Raw genomic sequence first — 21,249 nt, 5'->3', positions numbered from 1 at the left:
TAAAACCTGGTAACAGACTCCTTTTAATTTCCCAGAGGACCATTGCATGGCCTATAAATCTTCCTATATCATTTTAGTGCTCTCCAGAAGAAGAAACTTTACCCTTTAACAGTATACCCCCCTTTCCCAGCTAGTAGGACATATATCCTGATTAAAACCTAACAAAGTAGCACGCTGTAGCGCTATAGCATGAAATATATGAAATTTGAATTGCATTACTGCTCTAGAAAATAGGAAAAAGTGAAAATACTTAGCCAATTTATGCACTAAGTATTCTCAGGTTTTCCTATTTTCTACAGCAGTAATGCAATTCAAATTTCATATATTTCATGTTTGCATACTATAGCGCTACATATTGCTACTTTATTTGTTCGTTATATTTGGAGTTGCTACTCTTAGTAACCACCTGTACACACCTGTTTTCTGTTTGGAAGTGACGGTCAGTCTTTTGATATTTGTATACATAGGCTTTCTGACTGAGCACTCCACACCTAAGCCTCAGGCGGTTTTAATTACAGCAGGATCCTACCTTCCCATATAAATGTAGGATTCAGCCTAAGAGAGGATTCACATTAGATAGGTTCCCAGCAGAGAGAAATGCCTTATTGTGGCTTCCAGGTACACATGAATTGGCCAATTTATGCGCTAAGTGTTCTCAGTTTCTCCTATTTTCTAGAGCAGTAATGCATTTCATATATTTCATGTTTGCATACTACAGCGCTACAGAGTGCAACTTTGTTACTTATATATGGAGGTGGCTACTCTTAGTAAGTACCTGTACACACCTATTTTCTGTTTAGAAGTGACTGTCAGTCTTTTGATATATATCCTTATGAAACAGCCCCATTAAGTGGGTTCATAATAGATCGTTATAGTACTGTCTGTCTTAGGCTAGGAGCACACCACTCTGTCTGTGCACGTACCCCACAGTATGCATTGAGAACTTTTCCCAAAGTATGCTGTAACATCCCCATTTGTGATCCTTCACAAAATGGAGACCAAAAGTGTTTTTCTAGCCTCTGTCTTTAAGGTATGCAGTTGCATATAACTGTATGTAAAGGGAAGCACACATTACTTTCCTAAACAGAGGGCCACTGCAAAGAAACATGTACCATGCTGTATACGTCTTTTACAGTGGGTCCCTATGGTGGACAGATGCCTCTGCATCGGTCCTGACTGTGCACACTGTCGGTCGTATGCTCCTGACAGTGTGCACAGACGCAGTGTGGACCGAACCTAAGTTCGTCTTGTCTAAATAATCAAGATGCCAAAATGCTGTCATCCATTTTGTTAAAGTTCATTATATCAGATATGAGTTTAATCACCTAGGAAAATGAGATATTTAGACAATGGCTTCAAAATTGAGCATGGTCTCTTCAGATTGAAGGCACTGTGATTTTACAATTTTTCAGAAATAAAATAGACCCTTTAAATAGAGGCTGATTGTTGGGGGTCCGGGTCTTGAGACCCCCACAAATCGTTTAAAACATTTTGAGTGTATGCGTTCAATAAAAACTGCATACAAGAGAAGAGCACTTCAGAGCGGTGTTTTAAGCGATTGACGATGGGGGGTCCCAGGACCCTTTCATCCACTGATTGGCACCTATTTGCAGTGTCTATTATATTAAAACCTTCAAAACAGTAAGAACATATTGTATTTTTTGTACATATTGAAGATATATTCTGAGGATTTTGCCACTTTGTTGTATTTTTGTCTTTAGAGTTTACTTTCTGAATGCCTAGAGCTAATAATGAAATGGCAGCTTTCACATCTTGGCATATTCCTGTGTTCCCGCTGAGCTATTTAACTCTGCTCTTTATGTATTTGGATAATCAATGTAACGATCTGTTTTGATGTGTTCTTTTCTGTTCAGATAATTCAACATCTCAGTGGGCGGTTGTCATTGAGCCTGTGTTTGATGCAGTCGCCAAGAGTGTCCTTCCAGGGCATGTAGTCCTCAGGATACCACAACTGCAGCTTGACCAGTCCCAAGATTTGCAAATTGATCCTGGTCAACGAACATATCAAATAATGCTAAAAATTAATAAGGTAATTCTAGAAATCTTTTCACATATTCTTTCCCAATGGATAAATGTGCAGTCAGTGAAGAACCCAAACTCAAAATCTAGTCGTGGATGGTAACTGTGTGATATACATATTCATATAGAAAAAACCCTGAATCTATTTAGAACAACCAGTTTTCATGTAGTGGATCTTCTTGCAGCTGATTAAATATAATGTAATTTATTTGATCAGTTGTTTCTAGAGCGGGCAGTTGGGTAAGGCTTCACCAAACCAGTAATGCTTGGACACCAGTGGTCCTCCAGAGTCGACCTTCACAGGAGCCTTCTACTTTTTATGATAGGAGGGCAGCTAATTGATGGTATTCCCATAGTCTTTCCTCATTTCCTGGTATAGCAATTCCCCTATTTGTTTTAAAGTTTTTTTTTGTTAACCTGTGTCTTCAGCAGCTCAGGTCTCCAGTCTCTTCACTTCCTTGTTGCTGGGGAGCCGCCACTCCTCTTTGAGTAACAGTTCTGGTTCAGTAGATTAGTCTTACTCCTAATCTTTGTGCTGCTAACCATTAATGGTCTGTCAGTGATTGTTCTGAAGTCTACACTGTTAGTATATTTGTATATGGAGATAAGAGTGCCTTTCAAAAAGCACAGGGTGCAAGTAAACAGTGAATAGGAGCACTGTGTGGGTGTGGGGGGCGACTGCCTGAGGTGTGGGTGCCTAGCCTTGTGATTTTACAGGAATGACATCAGCTTGGGGTCAAGAGCTGACAGGGAGGGGGAGATGAACAGCTAACTGCTATATAGAATCAATGGGCTGGAGCGAGGTGACTGGTATCTTTTGAGTTAACTCCTCAACCTGGAAAGTTACTACTATATGTACTCACTCGGCCAATCTCTGGTGGTCGATCTCCTTGTCAACAAGCTGAACTCTATGCAAGATAAAAGTTTTCATAGCAGGAGAATGAGAGCAGATAGAGATACGTAGCAAGTCAATTGCAAACTTGCTTTTTTTCCTGTTGTCTAACTGTACCAATTTCATAACATGAGAATACCCATTTATATGTTAATTTACATTTATCAATATGGAAGATGCCATGAAGCAAATAAAGAAACCAGTGATGAATGTCTGTTTTGGATATACACATATAATTGTTTAATCATCATCTATTTTTTCATCTGTTTCAGAATTCATCTGTAGATTTGTGGTGGCCAAATGGTTATGGACTTCAAACTGGTTATAATATGTCTCTCACGTTTCACTTTGAGGGTGAATACATCATTGAAAAAACAACTAAGGTTTGTGGATTTTATGTGTTCTCATGAAATTAAATCTTAAAACTTTTTCTCAGATTTTTTTTGGAATTTACGGCTTTTGAGGCCTTTTGGACAAATACCTAATGCCGGTTGACTATGTACAAGTGGATGGTTGCCCTTTTTACTCGCCTGTTTACATGGCTTACAAACCCTAATGGAAGACTAATTGTTGATTTGTTATATCCCCATATAGCCTCATATTGATTAGTGACCTTTATGGTGGCATAGTTGATCTGATCAGACTGTTTATTTGTCGGTGTACCGTTGGCATGTTTACACCAGGGCTGTGGAGTCGGTATAAAATGGACAGACTCCCAACTCCTAAAATATATAATAAATTGGGTACAGTAGTTCAATTCATAAGAATTTGGGGAAGTTATGAAATGTCCTATAAATATCTGTAATATTCCTGCTCTAAGGGGCTAGACTTTTAGCTGAGATGAATCTATGCTACAGTAAATTTATCACTTAAACATGAGCCATGTATGAGGGGGTCGGAGTCGGTGTTGTGGAAACTGAGGAGTCTGAGGTTTGGCTTACCGACTCCACAGCCCTGGTTTACACCGTTCAATAGTTGGGAAAGTTTGGCAAAACTCAGCTTGTGTAAATGGGCCTGTCATTAACATTGCTAAGTAATAGTGTAGAAGCGGAAGGTTTCTCTTTTCCAACCAGAGAAATTCAGAAAAACATTTAGAAGCCCATCAAACTATTGTTGCAAAGTATTCACTAATGAACTTTTGTTTCATTTCTATTTAAAGGCATTGTAATCAGGGCTGTGGAGTCGGAGTCCGTGTCTATTTTGGTGAAGTCTGAATCGGAGTTGGTATAAAATGGACCGACTCCAACTCCTAAAATATATAATAAATTGGGCACAGTAGTTCAATGCAGTTTGTGGGGAATATTTTTTAATAAGAATTTGGGAAAGTTATGAAATGTCCTATTCCTGATCTAAGGGTCTAGACTTTTAGCTGAGATGAATCTGTGCTACAGTAAATTTATCACTTAAACATGAGCCGTGTATGAGGAAGTCTGAGTCTGTGACATGGAAATTGAGGAGTCGGAGGTTTGGCTTACCGACTCCACAGCCCTGATGAGACCTGCCCACAGGCCCGCCCCGAAGCACAAGTATGTTCCTCATCATAGAGACAGCCAAGGAGAGAGAGACAGGGGTGGCCTGTGGGCACGTCTTTTCTTGCTGATCGGGCCTAGAGCCCTAAGGAAAGACCCTGGCTACAGTCCCGCCCCGGAGCACTGGCATATCATTAACTCAAAACTGCAAATAAAGATTACACAAGAACCACAAGACGGATTTCTTCACCTCAGGTATCATATTAATCAGTGCAACAGCCCCAACATGACAATGCCTGTAGTTTACTTAGCAAAAACCTGCTGACAGGTTCGCTTTAATCCGATTGAGATGCTGTGGCATGACATTAAAAAGGCGGCTCATGCTCGGAAATCCTCCAATGTGGCAGAATTACAACAATTTTGCAGAGCTGAGTGGCCCAAAATTCCTCCAGAGTGTTGGAAAAGACTCATTGCCAGTTATCACAAATGCTTGATTGCAGTTGTTGCTGCTATGGGTGGGCCAACCAGTTATTGGGTTTAGGGGGCAATCCCTTTTTCACACAGGGCCCCGTAGGTTTGGACTTCTTTTTCCCTTAATAATAAAAATCTTCATTTTAAAACTGCATTTTGTGTTTACTTGTGTTATCTTTGCCTAATATTTAAATTTGTTTTGTGATGTGAAACATTTAAGTGCAACAAACTCTGGTTAGCTGATCTACGGCCATTCTACTAATTGCGGTCCGTGCTTGGACCGTATTTCATGAATGTCTGAAGCAGTCTTTGGAAGGGAACTGCAAAACTACCCTATTCACATGAGGCTTATCACATTGAGTCAATATACTGAATTCTTACATTTTTTTCCTCTTAGCTTTGCTAAGGTTCTCATTCTCTCTATGCAGATTTATTTTCGTACTGTAGAACTTGTTGAGGAACCAGTTGATGGCTCTCCTGGTCTGTCGTTTTACATGAAGATTAATGGAGTTCCCATTTTCCTCAAAGGATCCAACTGGATACCAGCTGACTCTTTTCAAGACCGAGTCAACTCTGACAGGTGTGTTTTGGACTTGCCATAAAATTGCACAGTTTTAGCCCTTTTACTATAATCCATTTAAAACTATTGGACAACAAATAAGATTTGGACAATTTTAGTTTTTTTTTTGTATTTGCACCAAAATTTATGACAGATTACATTCCAAAACTTCATTCACATGTAATGGAAAAAAAATGGAAAAACACAAATCTTGGAAAGGGATTTTTAGAGATGGATTTGTGTTGACACTTACCATTGCCACCAATCTATATACAGGCTCCGTAATCTCCTACAGTCAGCGGTTGATGCTAATATGAATACTCTTCGTGTGTGGGGTGGAGGAGTATATGAGAGCGATGAGTTCTACAGCATTTGTGATGACTTGGGAATAATGGTAATCACTTTACTTGTGCTTAATATTATAGCTAATAGCATGATGTTACAAGAGCTATAAAACACTAATTTCCTATGTTGTAACATGTCATATTTACTAGATAAACAAGACAACGTTACACTTTTAAGTCCCCCCCCCACCCCACCCCTCTTTTTATTTGGAACCATGCAAATAATTATATAACTTAAATCTCAGTTATGCTGCTGCAAGTAATGCCTTTTTTTTGCGTTTATTAGTTGTCAGTTTGTTAAACTGAGATATTATATCCATATTGGAAGGATCATGTTCTTGCGATTATCAGCTAGCCATAACTCATGTCTGTTTTTATGTTCATCGTTGTATTGTTGCTGTTGCAGATCTGGCAGGATTTTATGTTTGCATGTGCCCTTTATCCAACTGATGATTGGTTTCTGGATTCGGTCAGAGAAGAAGTCATTCACCAGGTACATTGTCACAAGGGGACATGAATTAGAGTGTATTGTAAATTACTTTATTACTATTTCATATTAGTCATATTATTTAATGGAACTATTCATACTTTTTCTTTGTCTGTGTGTTCTACTAGCTCTCCTAGTGTTTTTTTTTTGTTTTTTTTTAAGTTTATCCCGTCACTAAACACCCACTAAACATAATTCAGTTAGAAAGTGACAGCTTAATAAGGTAAACTACACCTAGCACGAAAAATTGAAGGAAAAAGATCCAAGTAACCTATAAAACTTTGATTTTATTGAATAAATCGTATTAAACATCATAGCAAAAATAGAATGTATACATGAAGCAGGGACATGACACATCAGGACAACAAAAAACAGAAACCAATGAGCCAAACAACACAACGGTAATACCTCACCCCTTAGTCAAAGGTATAGGTGTAATAAAGGATAATAATAAACCCATATACTGACCTGTAATACCTATGATATAACAATACAGTCAAATGTAAAATACAATAAATAGGCATCCCTGACACAGCATTAATCACCAAGGTAAAAATAGTGCAGATATGAGGGAATCAATAATCATGGTTAAGGAATCAATTACCTGTAGACATGGCGGTGGTCGTGTGTAGGAAGCTCACAAAAACCCTCGACGCGCGTTTCACTGCTACTGCGGTTTCGTCAGCCAGCTTAATAAGGTAATACTACCTGAAAATTCAAGATGTTCTTCTCTTAGGTGTTTGGTCATTTGATCTTATGGTGACCCCATAGAACCACATGGAGTTATGCTCTCTTCAGGGGGTCAAGACTCACCATCTCCAGAACTGACTGTGTGATGAAATTGCATGGATTGTACCTCTGAAGTTCTCAATAGGAATGTGTTGGTCAGAGGCTCATATCAAAGATAATGATGATGACTGCACAATGCTTGTCACACAGTAATAATGTAAGCGCTCATAGTTCAGCCCCCATTACCGTATATTTATTATTTATTATTATAGCGCTATTTATTCCATGGCGCTTTACATGTGATAGGGATATACATAGCAAAAACATTTACATAATCTTAACAAAACAAGTCAGCGACTGGTACAGCAGGAGCGAGGACCCTGCCCGCGAGGGCTCACAATCTGCAAGGGATGGGTGAGAATACAGTAGGTGAGGGTAGAGGAGGTCATGCAGTAATGTGGTGGAGCGGTGGTTACTGCAGGTTGTAGGCTTGTCGGAAGAGGTACCGTATATTCCGGCGTATAAGACGACCTGGTGTATAAGACGACCCCCCTACTTTCCTGTTAAAATATAGAGTTTAGGATATATTCACCGTATAAGACTACCCCTTTTCCAACGCATACCAAACACCGGTAAAAATTAAAAAAAAACAGATTTGAATTTAACATGGTCCTTTTTTAATTTAAATTCTTATGACATGCAGGTATATAGCAGGAAAACTGTCACTCATAAACATATTAAAATAGGGGGGACCCCACGTCATTTTTTGGAGGGGTCCCCCATTCTAATAGCTAGTAAAGGCTAGGTATTCAGCTGCGGGCTGATATTAGTAGCCTGGGAAGCTCCGTGGGTATTACCCCCTTCCCAGACTTCAAACATCTGCCCCAGCCGTCTGCTTAACCTCCGCTAGAGACTATAATGATGGGGGATCCCACGCCAATTTTCTTTTTAAAAAATCCTTTATTTTAACACTAAATGACAATTGAGGGGTTAATAAAGATGCAGTCCCTAAATTATTATTAATTTTGTAATTAATTTTTCCCAAAAATGTTGACGTGGGCTTCGCCATATTTTTGTGTCCAGCCAGGTACAGCAGGCAGGAACGGGCTGCCCCCAACCACCAGCTGCCTATTTGTACCTGGCCGGACACAACAATATAGGGAAGCCCTTTTTTTTTTATTATTTCATGAAATAATTAAAAAAAAAAAAGACGTGGGGCTTCGCCCTATTTTTGTGTCCAGCCAGGTACAACTAGGCAGCTGGGGGCTGGAATCTGCAGCGCAGGGAGGCCCAAGCTTTCTGGGCCCCACCCGCTGCAAATTGCAGTCCGCAGCCACCCCAGAAAATGGCGCGTTCATAGAAGCGATGGCGCTGTACCCAACTCGTCCAGGGCCCTGGTGCGGTGGCTCACTGGGTAATAAAGGGGTTAGGGCCAGCTTGGCATTATCAGCTGGCCCTAAGCCTGAAATTCATGGGGTCACGCCAATATTAGACATGACCGCCATGAATTTCTAGTAAAGTAATTAAAAAAAACACAACACCCAGAAAAAAGTCCTTTAATTGAAATAAACACACAATTTTTTAATGTTCTAAATTAAACCATACTTACCATCACGCCCATTCCAGCTGAAGCCAACGATCTCCTGCAATAAAAGTAAAATAATAAAGCAACCTCATCCTTACCTTCCCATGGTTCCCAGGACCGGTCCAGCTCTGCTACATCGAGATGACAGGCTGGACCGCAGCAGAACGCTGCCATCCAGCCTGTCATCCCGCAGACACTGAGAAGCGCAGGCATGCTTGTGCTCCTCAGTGTCTGACTGTGACGGCATCCAGATGAGCCGACAATGAACTCGGCTCACCTCATGCACGTCACTGACAGCGTGGGAAAATTCTCCTGCTCCCCGCATGCGCAGTAGAAGTTTCCCACGCTGTCAGTGACGGACGTCCAGGAGGTGAGCTGAGTTCATTGTCGGCTCATCTGGATGCCGTCACAGCGAGACACTGAGGAGCGCAAGCATGCCTGCGCTTCTCAGTGTCTGCGGGATGACAGGCTGGATGGCAGCGTTCTGCTGCGGTCCAGCCTGTCATCTCGATGTAGCAGAGCTGGAGCTGTCCTGGGAACCATGGAAAGGTAAGGATGAGGTTGCTTTATTATTTTACTTTTATTGCAGGAGATCGTTGGCTTCAGCTGGAATGGGCGTGATGGTAAGTATGGTTTAATTTAGAACAATAAAGAATTGTGTGTTTATTTCAATTAAAGGACTTTATTCTGGGTGTTTGTGTTTTCTTTTAACTTTGACTATGGGGATAGTAATGGGGGTGTCTTATAGACGCCTCTCCATTACTAACCTGGGCTTGATGTCAGCTGGCATTATAAGCTGACATCAACCCCAACCCTATTACCCCCTGCCACCGCACCAGGGCAGTGTGGAAGAGCGAGGCTAAGTGCCAGAATTGGCGCATCCTATGGATGCGCCATTTCTGGGGCGGCTGACGGCTGGTGTTTCTAGCCTGGGAGGGGGCCAATATTCATGGCACCCTTCCTGGGCTACTAATATCAGCCTCCAGCTGTCTGCCTAGCCTTTGCTAGCTATTAAAATAGGGGGGACCCCACGTCATTTTTTTGGGGGGGTCCCCCATTTTAATAGCTAGTAAAGGATAGGTATTCAGCGGGGGGCTGATATTAGTAGCCTGGGAAGCTCCGTGGGTATTACCCCCTTCCCAGGCTTCAAACATCTGCCCCAGCTGTCTGCTTAACCTCCGCTAGAGACTAAAATTAAGGGGAACCCCACGCCAATTTTTTTTTAAATAAATCCGTTATTTTAACACTAGATGACAAGTACAGTAACCAGCACTGTCACTGTACTTCATATATATGTGACTGACATGTTTCTATCTATCTAATCTATGTGTGAAGCTCTATTCTGTCTGTTATAAATTGTCGGGTACCGCTGCTGAATTGCCGGCCGGCTTTTTTAAAGAGACGGTGCATGAAAACACTAATATTTGTTTTAATAAATCCTTTACACTAAATGACAAGTACAGTAAGCAACACTGTCACTGTACTTCATATATATGTGACTGACATGTTTCTATCTATCTAATCTATGTGTGAAGCTCTATTCTTTCTATTCTAAATTGTCGGGTGCCGGCTTATGCCGCTGCTGAATTGCCGGCTTTTCATATATTGTCACAGAAGCGATGCGAACTTCCCTGCTCCGGACACAGCGCACCGCTTCTGTGACAAGTGAAAGCTGTCGGCACAGAAGCCCTGCGCTGTGTCCGGAGCTGGGAATACGCAGCGATGTGTCAGTTTCAGCACAGAAGCGCTGACTGTCTGGACCTACCGCCGCCGTATTTTAACTCCCTCCACCTTATATTAACTCCGACATGGCAGGGATACGGCCACGGCAGCTTATTAACACCCCCAGAGTATCCCCGCATGTCAATTTCTGAAAGTTCAAAAGCATTACCGGCGTATAAGACGACCCCAGACTAGACAGAAGATTTTTCAGTCTTCAAAAGTCGTCTTATACGCCGGAATATACGGTAGGTCATTTATAATCAATTTCTTTATTTAGGAGAATATAGAGGAAAGATGATCATTGTCCTCCCGTCAGAGAGAGATGATACTGGCTTTACCTGGTCATTTGATGCTATGTTGATGTAACTTGGGATTTATAGCAGAGCATAGAAGAATAACATGCAGGACAAATGCTGAATGTACCCTTAAATAGGCTTGTGTGATTGTTCAATATTTGTATAATAGTTGGAAATGTTAGAAAATAGATTCATCATTAATGGTTATTTCTTTAACAGTCATGTGAATGATGAGCAGATCATTATATCGGTAGGGTTAGGGTCCATGGGGACCACTTGAATTGCAAGAGATTCATTAATAATGGTTATATCTAGCGATGAGCGCAAGTGCTCGTTACTTGAATTTGCCTTGAGTGCTCAGGTATGCACAGAGTATCATGGGTGCTCGAGTAACATGCTCGAGTCCCTGCAGCCGCATGTTTCACGACTGATAGACAGCCACAAAACATGCAGGGTTTGCCGGGGTTTGTCAGGAACCCCCACATGTTTTGTGTCTGTCTAACAGCCTCGAAACGTGGCTGCGGGGACTCTAACATCTCACCTGAGCACCCGCGATACTCGGTGCATACCCAAGCACCCTAGGCAAACTCGACTAATGAGCACTTACGCTCATGACTAGTTATATCTTTATTTTAAATCATTCTCTACTATTTGTCAAGTTTTGCAAAATCCTGAAGAACCCTTTATTACACTCCTAAAATTGCAGTCTGAAGAAATGGCAAAGCATTAATGATTTAAAAGGAGCCTAACAGCTTATCCAGTTCCCCCAAACTGTCCCCATGTAATTATTGATCTTTTTATATACTTCCTAACAAGCCCATTTGTGTTTTTTTTTTTTTTTTTGTTATAGATTTTTGAACATGTCTAAAATAAATTTTATAACTAGACTTGCGACATTTGCAAAGAGTCGGTGATAAAACACATTGAGTTTTATGTCACCGCTACCTCCTTGGGCATGCGCAGCACGACAATGAAGTTGGTGTGCGTACACTCGGCTTCAGTGCACATTGTCAACGAGGCAGAGTTGCAAAGAACAGGTGGAGACGCCGCTCTTACAAATCGGGTAACTCGCACCCACAGGAGTGTGATAACATAATTAGCGGGAAGATTAGTGTGGGGGAAAGCAACGCCCCTATGACTAGATGCCCACTAATGAGCGTATCGCAAGCCCAGTTATGAAATTGATTTTAGGCATATGTAAACATTTGAAAGCCACGAAAAGGGGCTTGTTAGGAATTATATAAATGGATCAATAAATGCGTGGTGTCGGTATGGGAGCCTGAGGAAGTTTTCTTTTTAATATCTTCCAAATATTTCCGAAATTGAAATGACATTTAAAATAAGTCGGAAGAAACAATCAGCGATCCTGTGAATCCTGACAGATCTGCAGTTGTTTTTAATTTGTGTCCATAAATAATGATTTACGGTATGTTAGGACTTGGTTAGTTTTTCCATATTTCATAGACTGCTCCACACTGTGTGCTGACTCATCTTCATTATTCTTCCATAGTAGATTTCCTTCCTGTAATCTATTTTAGCCGCATATAAAAATAGAGAATTCTCTGAAAATAATGTGTGCTCTAAAAATAGTGATATTTTACTGTATAAAGTTTGATATTTTGGTGATTATTACAGATTAGAAGACTTAAATCTCACCCTTGTATTATTGTGTGGAGTGGCAATAATGAAAATGAGGCTGCCATCGCCAGTAACTGGTTTTCAATACCAAGTTACATGAAGGAGGTTTATGTAAAGGATTATCTGACCCTTTACATAAAAACTGTCAGAGAGCTTGTCCTCAAGGTAAGTGGTAACTCTTTAATGGTTTTGGTTCAATAAAGATCTTTCAAATGTGACCCTCCTTATGTTCCTCTTTTATTCTTTTTTAAATGTAAGTTTGGCTTGTATATACATGCTTAACTATTGACATTTCATGTTCCGCACAACGTGTCACACTCCGAATTAGTGAAATAAAAAAAAACGTATAAAAACCATCTTATTTACAGTGTACCGCTACCCTGTACAGCAGGTCTATTATGGCTGAGCCTAGATGAGCTTTTTTCACATTGATGTCCACAAATTTAGAGGCATAGGGGAGAAGTGATATGGGGCGATAGCTAGACAGAGAGGATGGGTCAAGGGAGGGCTTTTTGAGGATAGGTGTGATTGAGGCATGTTTGAAGCATGAGGGGAAGACACCAGTTGTTAGTGACAGGTTGAAAAGGTGGGTTAGGGTTGGGATGAGGATAGTGGTAAGGTTAGGGATGAGGTGGGACGCGATTGGGTCAAGTTCGCTGGTGGTGAGGTGTGATTTGGAGAGTAAAGAGGAGAGTTGATTGTCTGTAATGGTGGAGAAGCTGGTTTTGGAGGAGGATGGTTGAGTAGGTGTGAGGAGGGGCTGAGGGGACTTTAGGCTAAAGCTTTGTCTGATGGTGTCTATCTTATGCTTGAAGAATGTGGCAAAGTCTTCGGCTGAGAGGAGAGGGAGGAGGCACTAGGGGACAGAGGAGAGAATTGAAAGTTTTGAATAGCTGTTTACGGTTGTGAGACAGGGAGGATATGAGACATATGTTTTTTTTTGCTGCAGTAAGTGTGGACTTCAAGGTAGTGAGGGACTGTTTTAATGCAATGAAGTGCTCATTGGAGTGGGACCTTTTCCATTTCTGCTCAGCAACCCTGGAGGCCCTTTGCAGTTCTTTAGTCAGGTCGGTGTGCTAGTGTTGCCAGTTGAGTTGGGTGAGCTTTATGTGTGAGGGGGCCGAATTGAGATCTGCAGCTGTTGTGGTGTTATATAAAGTGGCAGAATCATTTGCATCGTGTAATGAACTTATGCCTGTGAGAGGGAGAAGGGATTCAGAGAGTGAGTGTAGGTCAAGGTGTTTGATATTTCTGCGAGGGTGTGCAAGCTTGTGGAGTGGTGCTTGTGCACCTGGAGAGGAGAGGGAAGAGAATGTGAGTAGGTTGTGGTCAGAAAGAGGGAGAGGTGAGTTAGAGAGGTTAGATAGGGAACAGAGGTGGGTGAAGATGAGGTCCAATGTTATTCAATGGGGCAGTGCAGGGGAGCGATTTTTTTTAAATTTTTTTTTTTTTACTGAATCTGCATATGAAAAATATTGTAGCATGCACTACTTTCTTCCATAAATCGTATGTGACTCACCCATTCAAGTCTAAGGGTGTGCAAATAAAATCGGATCACATATGGAGCCACAGTATGGCATTTGTTTTTTTTACAGAGACATTGCAATTCTGTAACATAAGAAGCTGTGAATGGTCTTATAAATGATTAATAGCTGCGACTATTAAAAACGGATTGACTACGGAACTGACAAGTGAGAAATTCTGTTTTTCTGGATGAAACTCGAAACAAATTTTTAGACACTTGTGTGAACCTACCCTGAAGAGGACATGTCGTCAGGTCAAAAGTGGGCAGTTTTTGCTACTTTTTTTATTCCTGCTGCTCCTGAGTATTCCGCTTTTTTTTTTTTTTTTATTCACAGTACAGTACCAGAGATGTGACTATTTATTTAGTGCTAATTTTTATGATCTTTACCAAGGGGATGTAGCTCAGAGGATTCTCTGGGGTGTCTTTAGACTGCTCTGCATTATTATCCTGTGAGAAACATCCCCTTAGTAAAGACCATAAAAACTAGCACCAAACAAAAAGGTCCATATCTCTGGAACCGTAAGGCAGATTTACGAAAAATGGAATTCTCAGTGGTGCATCAGGATTAAGAGAAGAATGAAAATTGGCCACTGTTGACCTGGTCACAAGTCCTCTTTAACTCTGTGAAGGGGAATCCATTCTTTTAAACATTTCTTTGGCCACACTAATTTCTGATTTACACCAGGCTCACTGTAACAGGCACTCTATTACCCTATTAGAGCCCATAAGTGTTATCCATCAATATTTAAGACACAGAAACCAAGGAGCCTGTGAGATTGATCTGATAAAAACTACACACAGAGAACAACACTTGTACATTTTTTTTTTTATAAATCAACAGCACAAGTGTAAAAAAAGAAGAAACCTTGTAATAGATCTTTCCACACTTTTCACTTCTCTCCCTCTGTTTGCTGCACTGATCGTTCACTCTCAAAAAAATCCTCATCTCTGCCTTTAGTTCTCTCTTCACTGAGGGATCAGGTAGACTTCCTGAATATAGAAGTCTATATAGAGAGGGTGAGTGAAGAGACTGGAAGGAGAAAGGGGCAGAGCACAAAAAAAGCTATTGAGTAGATCCTTCAAGGGAAAATCCACTAAAATGTAGGATACAAGTCATACACACAGCACTGAAAAGTCGCCCAAAAAAGCAGTTATACTTTAATTGTTGCCTGATGTTATCTCTTCTCAGATGGATATAACTCGTCCTTTCATTGCTTCGAGCCCTACTAATGGGAAAGAGACTGTACAAGAAAACTGGATTTCTAAAGACCCATATGACAATCACTATGGTGACGTTCATTACTACAACTATATGACAGATTGTTGGAACTGGACAACCTACCCCAAACCTCGCCTAGCTTCAGAATATGGTTTTCAGTCTTGGCCATCATTTAGTACGATACAAAAGGTATATTTCATCATTGTCATGAAGGTCAAGAAAAAAACTCTATTGTGGAGCGTTGAGAATTGTTACAGAATATTCTCATCTAGTTCCCAAATTTTAGTTTCATGATCCGGATATCATGTAAAGGAAAGCATGTATATAATGCTTTTCAGGAACGGCGGTCATGTGACCGCAAGTATGCGGTATGCATACTCTAGACCACATTCCGACTAGACTTTCCGGCGTCGCTCAATACACTTGCATTGAGTGAGGCTGCGCCCATCTAGTCGGATTGTGGCTGGGCATAAGCATATTGCATACTTGTGGTCACATAACCTCCATTCCCGGTGCTGACACTGGAAAATCTGCACAGTGCACGTGATATGAGGATTCACAAGTCTGCAGTCATATAGAATGACTGCAGACTTGTCGTTTTAGACTGAACAAACCCTTCAAACCCAATATTTGGCATAGAGTTCTTAGATTAGAAAATGACATCATTGATCTAATTGGTTTTCTTGCGCAATATTGACTTTTAATAGCTGCTAACCATGAGAACCTTTTATTTGTTGTTTGTTTTTTTTCTTAGGCTATGTTCACATGGGGCCAATCTGCTGCAGAAAAATTTGCAGAAAATATACAACAAAAGTGCACATTTATTTGCCTGTCTATTTCACCCTTTGTAATGCCAAGAGTAGACTCAAAAGCAAAATCCTTCATCCTTGTCCAATAGAATAGCTTGTGTTGTAGATGTGAACATCTGTAATGAACTAAACGTAATCCCTTCAACTCCAAGCCTGTTTTCACCTTCATGACCGGGCCAAATTTTACAATTCTGACAACTGTCACTTTAACTCTGGATCATACTGATTGTGAGATTGTTTTTTTTTTCGTGACATATTGTACTGCGTGATAGTGGTAACATTTGTTTGTTATGACTTGCGTTTATTTGTGGAAAAAATGAAAATTTTCAATTCTTATGCCCTTAAATCAGAGTTATGTCACACAATAGTTAATAAATAACATTTCCCACATGTCTACTTTACATCAGCATAATTTTGAAAACATACTTTTTCTTTTGTTAGGGTTAAAAGTTGACCAGCGATTTTTCTTTTTTTTTTTTGTTTTTTTAGGGGCCACATCACAGTTTAAGTGACACTGAGGGGCCTATATGACAGAAAATACCCAAAAAGTGACATCATTCTACAAACTGCACCCTTCAAGGTGCTTAAAATCACATTCAAGAAGTTTTATTCCTTCAGGTGCTTCTCAGGAATTAATGGAATGTGGATGGAAGAAATGAACATTTGACTTTTTTTTTTCACAAAAATTTTACTTTAGACCCAGATTTTTCAATTTTCACATGGGTAACAGGTGAAATTGCACCAAGGTGCTTCACAGAAGTTTATAATGTTGAGCAGAGAAAATAAAAAATTACATTTTTCCCACAAAAATGTTTGGGTTTTTTTGCCTCCAATTTTGCATTTTCACAAGGCTACCAGGAAAAATTGTGCCATAAAATTTGTTGTGCAATTTCTCCTGAGTACATCGATTCCCAATATGAGAAGGAAAACCACTGTTTGGGCCATAGCATGGTTTAGAAGGGAAGGAGCACCATTTGTCTTTTTGAATGCAAAATTTGCTGGAATAATTAGCGGACGCCATGTTGCGTTTGGAGAGCCCCTGATGTGCCTAAATAGAAGAAACCCCCACAAGTGACACCATATTAGAAACTAGATCCCTCAGGGAACTTATCTAGATGTGTGGTGAGCACCTTGAAACCCCAGGTGCTTCACAGGAGTTTGTGAAAATAAAATATTTGTGGGAAAAATTAGATTTTTTATTTTCAAAGGGGTAACAGTAGAAAATGGACCCCAAGATTTGTTGTGCAATTTCTTCTGAGCACACAGATACCCCATATGTGGGGGAAAACTAGTGTTTTGGAAGCACGGCAGGACTCAGAAAGGAAGGAGTGACCCCATTTTGGAAACTAGACCCCTCAAAGAATTTATTTAAATGTGTGGTGAGCACCTTGATCCCACAAGTGCTTCACAGAATTGTAAAACGTGGATCTGTAAAAATGAAAAAAAATATTTTTTTCCCACAAAAATGTTGTTTTTGACCAAAAATTTTTCTTTTTTCACAAGGGTAGCAGGAGAAAAAGGACACCAAAATTTGTTGTGCAATCTTTGCTGTGTCCACCGATACTCCATATGTGGTCAAAAAAATACTTTTGAGGCACAGTGCAAAACTCGGAAAGGAAGATGCACCATATTTGAGTTCATATTTTGCTGGACTGGTTTGAGAGTGCCATGTCACATTGCCAGGGCTCCTGTATTGCCAGAACAGCAGATCCCCCCCCCAACTCCCCCAAGAGACCCAACTTTACAAACTACACCTCTCAATGAATTCGTCTTGGGGTGCAGTGATCATATTGACACCACGGGTGGGTCACAGAATTTTATACCATTGGGCAGTGCAGGAAAAAAATCATTACATTTTTACCACCAAAATGTTGTTTTAGCCCCAGATTTTACATTTTCACACTGGGAAATGGGTACAAATGGCACCAAAATTTGTCCCACAATTTCTGCTGAATGTAGAAATACCCCATATGTGGCTGTACAGTACTGCTTAGCCATATGGCGAGACTCTGGAGGGATTTGCCTCCTAAAGCGCAGATTTTTCTAGAATAGTTTGCGAACTCCATACACCGAGCCCCTAAGTGCTATAATAGCAGAATTGTGAATTCATTTTGTAAATTATACCCCTTTGGGTATTTGTCTGCAAGTGTAGTGATGATTTTGACTCCATGGCTCTTTTCCAGAAATAAGCAGCAGTGGATGTTGCTGACTAAAAATTGCAAGCTGCCATTGTAGTGACCAGTACATTCTGGCGAGCATGTGCTTCTGGAGACATGCACCCGTAAATTAGGTGGGCTTTCATCGCTACAGAAATGCCAAACATGTGGACGCTAACTGCGGTTTAGGCACACACTGGAGCTCAGAAGGGAGGGGGGCATTTGGATTTGGGAATGCAGAATTTGCTGAATTTCTTTTGGAGGGCGAGAAGCCGTAGCGCTTTTCCAGAGTCTTTGTGCTACCCGTAACGTGGAAGCCCCTATATTTCCATTGACAGATGACTGATCTGAGTGGGGACTTGCTTTTTTTTGTAGATTGATTTGAAGCTTTTGTTAGGAAGATTTTACATAACATTTTGGATCACATTTATCCAGCGCTCTACGCTGAGCACTTATATTGGGGTTTCCATCTAAATCTCCGAGTGACATGATTCAGATGAAATCCCCGAGGGACCCATTCACTATAATGAGGCAGCAGAGTTACACTGGACTCTGGTTTCTGTTCAGCGTTGTCCTTTTCAGAAGTGCGCAAAACTGTGCCCGACTGTACTTTTATGCACGCCTAAAAAGACGGACACTGCAGGATTATAGGCCAGACGGCGTCCACAGTGCCCCCATCTGCCTCATTATAGGGAATATTCTGCCGGGGGGTTCTGTCTGAATCATGTATTTCAGAGATTTGCACAGAAATCCCAGTGTAAGTGCAGAATGCAGGATAAATGTGACCCAAGCCATACTGCGATCTTTGTGAGGCAGAATGAATAAATCAGTAGCAGGTGAAGAATTGGTTTTATTTATTTTTTACGCTGTTCCTCGTGCGGTATAAGTGATTAAACGATTTTATTCTTCGGGTCTGCGATTACAGCGATACCTTATTTACATTGAGTTTTTATGTTTGGCAGATGCACACACTAAAAGATGCTTTTTATTGCAAAAACTATTTTTTTTTTTCGCCATATTTTGAGATCTATAATTTTTCCAAATTTCGTCCGACAGTGTCATGTGAAGACTTGTTTTTTTTGGGGCGAGTTGACTTTTTTATCCGTACCAATTTCGGGCACATGACATTTTTTGATAGCTTTCTATTCCAATTTTTGGGAGGCAGAATAAACAAGAACCTGCAATTCAGGAATTGTTTTTTTTTTTTGTTTATTTTTGTTCCGCGTGTGGTAAAATTGATAAGGCAGCTTTATTCTTCAGGTCAGTCCGTTTACAGCGATACCACATTTATATAATTTTTTTATGTTTTGGTGCTTTTACACAATAAATACTATTTTATAGAAAAAATAATTATTTTTGCATCGCTTTATTCTGAGAACTATAACTTTCTTATTTTTCCGCTGATGGAGCTGTATGACGGCTTGTTTTTTGCGCGACAAGATGACGTTTTCATAGATGACATTTTTATTTACATTTGTCTTTTTGATCGCGTTTTATTCCACTTTTTGTTCGGCGGTATCCAGGGCTGTGGAGTCGGAGTCTGTGTCCATTTTGGTGGAGTCTGAATCGGAGTTGGTATAAAATGGACCGACTCCAACTTCTAAAACATATAATAAATTGGGTACAGTAGTTCAATGCAGTTTGTGGGGAATATTTTTTTCATAAGAATTTGGGAAAGTTATGAAATGTCCTAATCCTGATCTAAGGGTCTAGACTTTTAGCTGAGATTAATTTTTGCTACAGTAAATTTATCACTTAAACCTGAGCCATGTATGAGGGGGTCAGTGTTATGGAAATTGAGAAGTCGGAGTTGGAGGTTTGGCTTACCGAACCGCACTGCCCTGGCGGTATCATGATAAAGCATCATTTTTGCCTCCTCTTTTGTTTTTTACGGTGTTCACTGTATGGTTTAACTAGTGGGACAGTTTTATAGGTCAAGTCGTTCTAGACGCTGCGATACCAAATATGTGTATTTTATTTCTCAGAAAAATATTGATTTATGGGCACAATATAAAAAAATATATTTTTCCTTTTTTTTTTTCATTATCTTGTGATTTTAATTTTGTGTGTGTGTGTATATATATATATAATATTTATAATTTTACAATTTTTTTTTTCACTTTTTTATTTTGTCCCTCTATTGGCCTTTCACTTTTTTTCAGCCTGATCGCTTATAAAGTATTGGGATGCAGGAGCACACAAACTTGCTACAGTTTGCTCTGAGCATGATCTAGCAAGTTTGCTAGCTCTGGTGACCTGGACGACATCTGATCACCATAGCAACGATCGGGCCCCTGCGATGATGTTGTGGGGCGCCGATCCAAGAGCAGAGGGGCTTCTTCCCTCTGCCTGGCTCGCTAAATGCTCTGATCGATATCGATCGCAGCATTTAACAGTGACGGGAGCGGTGAGGGCACCACTCCTGGCACTGAATCCTGCGTATCAGCTGTCAGAATCTGCTAACACCTGGCAGCAAGTGTCAGGAAGGGGTTAATGAATGAAAACCCATTTATTTGCACTGTAGATTGCTGTGGGATTCTAGTGGACCATTTATAGTAAATCTGTCCTGAGTGAACATGGCTGTAAAGTACAGTAGAAATTTCATCAGTCAGGACTCTTGTAATGATGAATTATATTTTACTTTAGGTGTCTGCTCCTGAGGACTGGTCTTACTCTAGCAACTTCAGTGATCATCGTCAACATCATGATTCAGGAAATGAGCAAATGATGTTCCAGGCCGGTGTCCACTATAAGATGCCAAAGAACGCTGATCCCGTAAAACAGTTCCATGACACTTTATACCTCTCTCAGGTAGAATGATTTCTTTTCTAACTGGCTTTGTGTTGGTGTGATTATAATAGTTGATGTGTTGTCTATGTACAATTTAGAGGCTGTGCTGTATGTGGCCTTAGAAGAGGGTTCTCAATTAATTTTGGAATTGGCGCTAAAAGGTTTTTAATTGTATTATATAATCTATTTTATGTAAATGGGTACAAAAGAGTATATATAATTCGTCAACCTTATAATATCAAATTTTCTGTACCTGTAACCTCCAGTAGGGGGCTCAATAAAGACAAAGGGGAAAATTTATTTAGACCAGTGTTATTTTACAATCTTAAAGAGAATCTTTCAGTAGGATCAACCCTGCTAAGTTCTCTCTGTGACAAAGAAAACATGCAAACACTGCTACTGAGAATAGTACTATTCTCACCAGTGTCATAATTTTCCGGCTTGCGTACACTACCACTATTATCATCCAGGTAATCAGGTCATCAATATCATAGTAGTGGAAAGCCTCTGTAAACTAT

The 21,249-nt window shown here is 40.3% G+C and overlaps 1 protein-coding gene across 1 annotated transcript in view; it reads left to right on the top strand.

Moving 5' to 3' along the window:
* Positions 1-21,249, top strand: part of MANBA (mannosidase beta) — a 68,652-nt gene that overhangs the window by 35,500 nt on the left and 11,903 nt on the right. The window contains exons 6-13 of the mRNA XM_073639168.1: positions 1,875-2,050; positions 3,205-3,315; positions 5,301-5,452; positions 5,708-5,825; positions 6,182-6,268; positions 12,230-12,397; positions 14,947-15,165; positions 20,588-20,752. Coding sequence (XP_073495269.1) covers positions 1,875-2,050; positions 3,205-3,315; positions 5,301-5,452; positions 5,708-5,825; positions 6,182-6,268; positions 12,230-12,397; positions 14,947-15,165; positions 20,588-20,752 — 1,196 coding nt within the window. The remainder of the gene's footprint in view (positions 1-1,874; positions 2,051-3,204; positions 3,316-5,300; positions 5,453-5,707; positions 5,826-6,181; positions 6,269-12,229; positions 12,398-14,946; positions 15,166-20,587; positions 20,753-21,249) is intronic.

This window comes from Phyllobates terribilis, unplaced genomic scaffold, assembly GCF_046119375.1.
Source record: "Phyllobates terribilis strain yellow unplaced genomic scaffold, ASM4611937v1 Scaffold_1__5_contigs__length_1240528914, whole genome shotgun sequence".
Lineage (NCBI taxonomy): Eukaryota > Metazoa > Chordata > Amphibia > Anura > Dendrobatidae > Phyllobates > Phyllobates terribilis.
The sequence above is the reverse complement of the archived record's forward strand: the minus strand, read 5'-3'. Positions and strand labels throughout refer to the sequence as shown.